Here is a 9,545-nt window from a genome sequence, read left to right as displayed (position 1 = left end):
TTTTTAGAGTTTCAAAAGTATCTAACAAATGAGTGAACTTTTGATCTGAATCTATTAGAGGTCTTTTACAATTAAAAATATTAATTTGTTTATTATAATTAAATTTTAATTTTAATTTACACCAAATGAAACTTCTAGATTTCTAATTTTGTTTAGTAGAATCATAAACTTTAACCGTTTGGAAGGTTTTTAAGTTTAAAGACTAAGTTCGTTAATTACGAGAGTTCAAAGATCAAATAACACATTTCTCAACATTCAAAAAAAAATAATTTGATATCGATAGAAGAATTGTTAAAAATGGCAAAATTGATAAAATATTTATAAAATATAGCAAAATTTCATATTCTACAATAATAGATATTGATAGACACCAATAATTAATTTCAATCAATTTACATCATTATGTATCACTAACATTGATACAGGTTGGTAAAAGTCCACAAATGTCTATTATTGATAGAATATAAAATTTTATTGTATTTTGTAAATATTTTGATTTATTTTGTTATATTTTGAAAATCTCATCATCCATATTACATATAAAGAAATATTTTAAATAAAAAAACTTAAAAATATTTAAAAACATATAACAAAATATCACTGTCTATTAACAAAAAGAAATACTACAGTACATTCCGATGGACTAAAATAAGTGATATTCTTCTCTATGGAATAATATTTTGGTTTGTTTTACAAGAGAGACACGTGGCATTACCATGTACTCATTATTTTCATATAATAATTAAATAAAGGATCCACAAAATTCATAATGCATACACTTTTTGCAATAATATTTAAACAATATTATTTTCAAATTGGTGTAAGTGTCGGCTCTAATTAAAAGCCTTTTATTTTTGTGAATTTCACATGAAAACAAAATTACATATTTCGGATGGATGAGTTCAAATTAGAAATCTAGGAAACCATAATATATAAGCTAATTAGTAGTGTGTGTAAAATCAAGCATTGAACACATTAATTACTAGTGAAAATTGGAGGTCAGGAAGAATCTTTCATTGATTGTCAAAGAAGAAAAGCATTTATTCCCCCATTGGATTTAGCCACAAGGTCATGGATTGTATATATTAAAATTGCTTTTCTTCTTCTTCTTTTTTTTAGGTAGATTAAAAATGAAATTATATTCCAATAGAGAAAACGGCATCCAATTGCTTGTTTTTCCTTTTTCCTTTTTTTTTTTTTTTTTTTTCTTCTTCTTCTTCTTCTTCTTCTTTTTTTTTGGTAGGGAGTAAGGAAAAAACAAGAATAGCATAGAAATCAAAGCATAAAAATAGTGAGATTCAATTTAAAGAGCAGTGGAAGGGGGCGTGCATGGGGAGGCAATAATAACTTTAGTCCATTTTGTTTGGTTGTGTGTGTGTGTGGAGATAGATAGAGGGGATCAAGTGGAACAATAGAAGACAATCTTGTATTGGACAAAAGAGAGATAAGGGTAATTTATTGAGTCTAAAACTATAAGCTTTAGAAGATGGGAAGGTCCCTCCACCTTGTGTCATAAAAAGCTTCACAAACATTCTCCCCTTTTCTGCGTTATTATTTTACACTGATTTCAACGTCCCCATCTTGCTTTTTCCACCTCTAATAATCTTCACTTCTCTCTGCTCCCTAAATATTACTTACATTGACATGCTTCATTTTACTAGAGCCATAATATATCCTATCTATATATCCATACCATCACAATGCATGCATTAAAGGTTATTAAGGGTTAAGGAGTCATAGACGCACCTAAAAGGGTTTTCTATAGTTAAATTTTTTTAAATGAATTGTTTGCTATTATTTATAAATTTAAATTCTATACGAAACTTTAATTTTTCTTTTTATATTTAATAAATACACCAATTTTAAAATGTTCAAAAGTTCAAAAATAAAATAGAACATAAATTGAACTCAAGTCAATTACTAAATTTATTGCATGGAAGATACTGGTTGTGAACTAGCTAGCCTCCAACATAAGTTTGATCATAAGATATATATATATATATATATATATATATATATATATTGAAAATTGAACACATCAACAACACAAGACGTTAGATGAGAATATATACATACATATAGATGTTATGATGAGAAACTTTTTGTATGGTATTGTCATGCAAAATGACATAATGATGTGTATGTGTGGGAGTTTGAGTGGGGAGTGGAAGATAGAAGATCTTATTTGGTCGGAACGTAATAATTAATCTAAAAGTTAGACGTACTACGAAATGTTAAATATCAAATTAAGCCTAGCAGCCTGGAAAAGAAAAATAAATTAGGGTTAGTCAGAGGCTTAGAGGATGTTAATATATAATAATAATAATAATTAATCATTATATAGCAAAGTGATCATATGAGCGAGATCTGTTTTTCCTTTAGTTAGCTAGGTCTATGCAATTTAAAGATAGATCTTCAATTGATGACCCATAGCCCCTAAAGCATGCGACAGTTTAAATACTTTGGTTAATTAATATACTACTTTTTTTTTTTCATGCTTTTTCAACTTTTATTTCATTTTGATTTATGTAGTTTTAAATTAAAATGCTCTATCCTAGTTCCTCTGTATTGTTTAGGATAATTATAATGGAGAGTAGTTTTTAGAGATAATAATTAAATGTATAACATTTAAAAAAAAAAATTATAAATATAACAAAGTATATTAACTATAGACTTCTATCTATTATTGATAGAATCTGATAGTCTATCATTGATATAATGTACTTGTTGATAGACTTTTACGTTCTATAAGTAATAGACCAATATTCGAAATATGGTATGTCGATGATAGACTTCTATTATATATTGATAGACTCTAATAGATTTGATATTTACAATTATTTTTCTAAAATTTTGTTATTTATACTTATACTTTTAATCTAATTGTTATATTCATTGTTCTAATTACGATCCCTATTGATTGGTCTTGACGTTTTTATTTTATTTTTTCTCTCTCTCTCTCTTTTTTTTTTTTTTTTTTTTTTTTTTGCATGAATCAATTTCTAGCAGGAATTTTATTAAAATATGGTCACGAATTTTTGTATTTAAATTACATAATGATTTTAAAAGTAGAAAAGCCAAAAATAAAGAAAGAAAGAAAAATGAAAAATAGATGAAGTAAAAGTTAGTATATATAATTAGAAGGGTATCTTTATAGAAAGGAGGGTAGTGGAGGGGATAATAGAATAATAGACATATATATTCTTTACTTAATATTGTTTATTTTTATAAAGAAAGAATTAGAAGGATATGTTTAGAGAGGAAGGGTTATAGAGGTTGTTCCCTTAGCCGGTGCTTTTGGGGGTGAGAAAGAAAAAAGAGAAGAAAGGTGGGGCCAAAGTGAAATGGTTAGAACTATTTAATTTGGGGTGGGATTTGTTCTCTTGAATCTGTCCGTATTCCCTTTGGAAATAGCAGCAGCTAGACAGAGAGAGAAAGAGGGAGAATAATGTTCCATCCTAAGAAAGCTTCCACTATGAATTCTCACGAGAGAGGGATGTGCGTTCAAGGCGACTCCGGCCTCGTCCTCACCACCGACCCCAAGCCCCGCCTTCGCTGGACTGTTGAGCTTCACGAGCGCTTCGTCGATGCCGTCACTCAGCTCGGAGGCCCTGATAGTATACTACTAACTAATTATATATATATATATATATACTCTCTTCTTCTTCTTCTTCTTCTTCTTCTTCTTCTTCCATATCCATTTTCATAATTATATTATAACATAACCCTTCAAAACTTGTCTATTTTCAGAGGCCACCCCAAAGACCATCATGAGAGTTATGGGTGTAAAGGGTCTTACTCTTTACCACCTCAAGAGCCATCTCCAGGTGCGTGTATACATATAATTTCCCCTTTTTCTAATTTTCACTTCATGTTATTTATTATAATTAACTATGTTTTGTTTTTTCATTTTAAACCTGTTCTAGAAATTTAGACTGGGAAAGCAACCTCACAAGGAATTCAATGATCATTCAATTAAGGATGGCATGAGAGGTAACTCTTTTAATTCTCTCTCTCTTTCTTGCTCTCACACTTTTTCCCCACATCTTCATGTGTGGTTGTATATATATATGTTGTGTTCATTATGATTATATATTGACTCCTTCTTTGATTCAGCTTCAGGTTTAGAACTTCATCGAAACACGGCTTCTTCATCCAATATGATCAACCGCACCATGAACGAGTACGTATTCTTTATATCGATATTCATGATCTATATTCTCCAACTTTCTAGGGTTTTAATAATTCACTCATAGGTTGATTACAGACAATTTCACATGATATGAACATATCAAAATATCATAGGTTGGAGATGTTATTTCTAACCCAATCAATATTGATTTCAAAGCCCTTTTACAAAAAAGTCTCCAAGCCCACAGGTGAGTCCAACCTGCAATATAATTGGATTTAACATAATTAAGCTATATCTTAGCTAAAGCTAAAAAATTTAACAATCTAACAATTTAAAAATTAGTTGCCTAGCTTAAATCTTTTTTCCTTTCCTTTTTCTTTTTCTTTTTCCGTTACAAAAATAAAACAAAAGTATGTGTAGTGTAGTGATAATGATTTTAATAATTTTAATTATTTTCAGAAAGTTTAAGGTGGGGTTCGATTTTTGTTATGTAATGGTATTTGTAGTGGTAACTCACACATGGTTGATGCGATTAGGATGCAAATGGAGGTGCAGAGAAGATTGCATGAACAACTAGAGGTAATTAAGAATTCTGTGCCTCTAAATTATTTATATTTACAATTAGGGTTTTAGAATGGAAAATCATGAATAAATATAATAAACACGTGAGATATGCAGGTGCAAAGACACTTGCAACTGCGAATCGAGGCACAAGGGAAGTACATGCAGAGCATACTAGAAAAGGCTTGTCAAACCCTAGCGGGTGAAAACATGGCAGCTTCCGGCGGCTACAAGGCCATGGGTGGGATCCCAAATAACAATAATAATCAGCAAGATTTTGGCTCCCCTCTTGGCTTCCCATCTTTTCAAGACCTGAACCTCTATGGAGGCGACCAGCTTGATCTTCAGCAAAACGTGGATGGATTCGTGTCTCATAACGATAGCTTACTATGCTTGGGAAAGAAGAAGTCTAGGCCGACACCAAGTACGCCAAACTACGGGGGCAGCTCGGGAAAAGGTGCGTTGGACTGGCCAGATGATCTCCGGCTGCAAGATATAGGAATGGCGCCGCCCACGTCGTGCGTGGGGCAGCAAGAAGATGATTTCAAAGGCATGGGTGGGACGCTGGTGGCCGAAAGAGATCATTTGGAGGAAATGTATGAGGCGAAGCCAGTTGTGTCGGATGATGAAGGCTTGGGAGATCACAAGAAGTATGACGTGAATAATAATAACAACAACAATAATAATAATTCGTCCATAAAGCTTCAGAGGCCGTCGCCCCGAAGGGTTCCCCTTTCCGTGGATAGGGCTAACCACCCTCTTATTACCACTGCTCCTCAGTCCACACATTCACCTTTTGGTTAATTCCCATTAATCTCTTTCAGTTTCTTACAGTCGGGTTATTTTGAGTGACACAATTTTTTGTTTGATACTCGTGAAATTTAATTACTTTGGAGTAATTTCAACAACAAGGGGTTGACTTTTTGCATTTTGACCCGTTCAGATACAACACACAGTTAAGGCTTTCCATGCCCATATATGCATTAATATGTGCCTGCAAAACCCTTTTGACCAACATGAATTATATATCCCTACTAATTGATTTATTGGAGTACAGTACTGGTTTTTCTTTTTTGGTTGAATCAATTACTGGTTACTGACATATATTATACAAAGCATAGATAGCCTTCAATTGTCCCCAATATCTTACCTTTACAAATACTATTGGTATCAATCAAATGGGCCGCAATGAGTTGTTAATCGAAAATGACATCAAGGTTGTGATCGTGAGTTGAAAGTACATAGTTCAAAAGCTTTGTTTTCTAGTTTGGTCGCAGCCATTTTTTTGCAATTCAATTTTGGTACAACCGCATGATGACACGTAGCCATTTTTTTCTCCTTTTCTTATTATGGCTAGCGGGTCATTAATGAAAATGGTTATAGTGATCCAAATAGTAACTAAAGTATTATTATTGGATTTGGGTTGGTCTCAGCAATAAGCATATATTATTGCTTCTTCTTTTAATTTTTATTTTTATCCTTTTTGCCTGAAAGTTAGTTAACGGGCGGTATGATTGGAGACAAAATTATGGGGAAGATTAAACGGTCAATAGAATTACCATGTGGATGTCATGGATTTCGATAACAAAGTATCCAACCAACAAATCTTCGATTACCAATGCTAAAATCAAAGTATTCCTACGACTAATGTTGCTCTCTCCAACGAACGAGGAAGATAATTGTCAAACTTTTCAAACCCAAAAAGGCTCTGGATTACCTAAACTCAATACACACACAGCAGAGGCACATAACATATATTGAAAGCATGCCCATGTCCAACTATATATACTCAATAACTGACGTTCTTTATTGCATGGAGCTGCTACATATATAGCTTTAAATGCTTGAATTAATGAATTATTGATTTTTTTTCAATTTATAATTAATAATGTGCGCAGCTTTATTTGAGATTTAGATCCATATATATATGCATGACATGGGGATGGGATGGGATGGGAGAGAGATACTGTGAGGAGCAAAAACTAAAGAAGACAGTAAGCGGTGCCACCTAATGGTTACTTTATTGGTTACAGAGAAAAAGATCAACGAAGCCAGTTGGCAAGAAAGATAGAAAGAGATAGAAGTTAGAAGGTAAAGAGAGGGAGAGTGGAGAGGCAAAAATTAAAAAGCCAAATAAAGCCCAAAGCCAAGGAAGAATATGTACAACGCACTTCCATGCGTGCGCATATCGAGGAAGCTTCTATCTTTTTTTTTTCTTCTTCTCATTTATATTAATCCAAATATACCCCCAAAGCCGATAACCTCAAGGATCCATGTGCCTTAACTCTTATCTACACACCTTTTCCAATTTTTCTATGCTGTATTTCGATTTAAAGCAGATTAGGAAATCAATTACACAATCATATGCAAATACCCTGTCCTATCTTTTTAATTGGGTTTTTTCAGGAAATATAACAAAATGTAAAATTATTTACGCCCTATATAACAATTTTAAAAACCGACAAAGCATAGACCTACAATAGAAAATAAGAAAATGGCTCGTCAACTATGCCTTCAACAATGCATGTAATATATTTGGTACACGATCGTTTAGATTTCACTATACGATCGTTTTAGAATTGACGACTCCAAATCTAATAGATTTTTTTTTTTCAAAATTTGATAACGATCGTTTAGATTTGGCTAAACAAAAAATTTCAAGATTTTTTGGTACAACATATCGTTTATTTTTTTCAAGATTCTCTGGTGTTTATTTTTTTTAGATTTGGCCACTTCAATTTAAATTTATAAATAATCTTTTAGACTTAGTTATCCTAAAAAACGGAGGAAAAGAAAGAAAGACGATAAAAAGAAATCGTAGTGAAAAAAAAAAAGAAAAAAAAGAAAGACGATAAAAAAGAAATTAGATATAAACCACGTAAAAGGAAGAAGAGGAAAAGAAGAAAAGAAGAAAAACGATAAAAAAAATTCACAATGTAAAAAAAAGAAAGACAATACAAAAAAATTACAACCAAAAAGAGAAAAAAGATGCAAGGAAAAACGTTAAATATTTAAAAAGTTGCTTAACTTTATAGCTTTGTTACACTAATAATAAATATTTTAATAGTTTATTATATTTATGAAAATTTACTAACTCAATTATATATATACCATCCATTGGTTCTTTTTTTTCGTTTCTAATTTTACTTCCTCGATTCGGTGGCCTTTCTACCTCTTTTCGATTTTAAATATTTACTGGCCGTCAATACTTTTAATTTTCTACCTCTAATACTGTTCAAAACTTTCATTTAAAAAAGAGAAATTGTATTGGGTAGTACTATGAAAATAGGGTTTAGCAATAATGATACATACTTTTTAAATTTTGCAAATATGACAAATTTTAATCTTTAAAATATTTTGAAGATATTTTTTTACTTTAAAATTTTTATTATTTCCAAATTGCCCCTGCTTTCCTCTTTATTGATCATCTCTTTAATGTTTCATCTTCCACTTTCTCTTCTTCTTTTTTTTTTGTAAACCTCTATATCATATTTGTATTCATAATAAAAAATTAATCTAATAATAAAAAATATTTGTTTTTCTCAAACACTATTTTTCGGTTGGTTTTCTGTAGGTTCTTTAAAAAAAAAACTATCTTTCGTTCAATCTCCATTTTCGGTATCTTTATCTTCTTCTTCTTTTATTTTTCACCATTTTTTATCCAGATTTTCGATAATCATTTTTTGTTAAATCTAAGTTCTTTCTTCAAACTTCTTTCAAATTATGCTTTCAAACACGACAACATTCTCACTTTTTAAAATACATTCTATCTTAAATATTTTATTATTCTCAAACTACCATTCAATAACTTATTTCTTCTCCTGTTTTTAATGTCCTAATCATCTCATATTTCTTCTCCCACATTTTAAGGCCTCAATCATTATTTTTCTCCCACTTTGTATCAGTTTTATATATTAGTGTTGTAATGTACTTATATTATATGTATTAGCTGGTTGATATACTTACTACATGATTTCCATTTTTTTTCAAATTTTATGCAATTCAATGTAGTATTATTAAGTATATGAATGATGTAACTTAGTGTAGCAAATATATAATATGTATCAAAATGTACTAGTAAAGTATATTAAGTGTATTATCAGAATCTCAAGTGTATTTTAACCAATCGAACGTATCGGTAGATATAGAAAATATGCCAACAGTACATCAAGGGTATCAAACATATGAACTACATCAAGTGTATTAAATCTGTCGAGTGTATCAGTGAAAGTATAAAATATTTATCAGTAGTGTATTAAGTGTATCAAACTTATTAAGTGTATTAAACCTAATCAAGTGTATCGATAATGTAATATATCATGCTTAGTGCATCAAGTGTCCTTAATTGATTAAGTATATTTTCAAAGTTTAATAAATGTATCAACAACATATCAAGTGTATAAAACCAATGATGTGTATCAAGTGTTATTTAATTCATCGAGTGTATTAGCAAAACATAACAAGTGTATCAACAAAGCATAACAAGTATATCAACAACACATCAAGTGTATCAACCATACATCGAGTGTATCAACCACACATCGAGTGTATCAACCACACTCGAGTGTATCAACAACATATCAAGGGATGCGTGAAAATGTTGATATTTCTAGTGGATAGATTTGTAATTTTTCATTTTTCAAATGTGGGTTGGGCTTCAATTTTGCCATTTTTGCAAATTTAAAAGTAGTGTGCTATGGATTTAATTTATCAAACTAATTTTGCTAAATTTGCAAAAGCTCCTTTAAAAAAATTTAAAATTTTTAATTTTTTAATCGATGGATTAGGTATGGGTTTGAATTTATGTGTACCTAAATCATAAACAAATCATTTAAATTTTGTATGTATTATG

At 30.6% G+C, this 9,545-nt stretch overlaps 1 protein-coding gene across 4 annotated transcripts; it reads left to right on the top strand.

The window, feature by feature from the left end:
• The first annotated feature begins 3,245 nt into the window (after positions 1-3,245).
• LOC103489620 (myb family transcription factor IPN2-like) lies at positions 3,246-5,621 on the top strand. Of its 4 annotated transcripts, none has more exons than XM_008448848.3 (6): positions 3,246-3,617; positions 3,751-3,827; positions 3,927-3,993; positions 4,117-4,183; positions 4,669-4,711; positions 4,811-5,621. In XM_008448848.3, the coding sequence occupies exons 1-6, from the start codon at positions 3,449-3,451 to the stop codon at positions 5,495-5,497; spliced, it is 1,110 nt and encodes a 369-aa protein (XP_008447070.1). In that variant the 5' UTR covers positions 3,246-3,448; the 3' UTR covers positions 5,498-5,621. The 4 variants fall into 4 exon arrangements, with proteins under 4 accessions (XP_008447070.1, XP_050941607.1, XP_050941639.1 ...); XM_051085650.1 differs by having other exon boundaries at positions 3,296-3,617; positions 4,123-4,183; positions 4,639-4,711; XM_051085682.1 differs by having other exon boundaries at positions 3,298-3,617; positions 4,123-4,183.
• Positions 5,622-9,545: the final 3,924 nt, after the last annotated feature.

The sequence above is a fragment of the Cucumis melo genome, chromosome 1, assembly GCF_025177605.1.
Source record: "Cucumis melo cultivar AY chromosome 1, USDA_Cmelo_AY_1.0, whole genome shotgun sequence".
Lineage (NCBI taxonomy): Eukaryota > Viridiplantae > Streptophyta > Magnoliopsida > Cucurbitales > Cucurbitaceae > Cucumis > Cucumis melo.
This window is presented reverse-complemented; position numbering and strand designations above follow the sequence as displayed.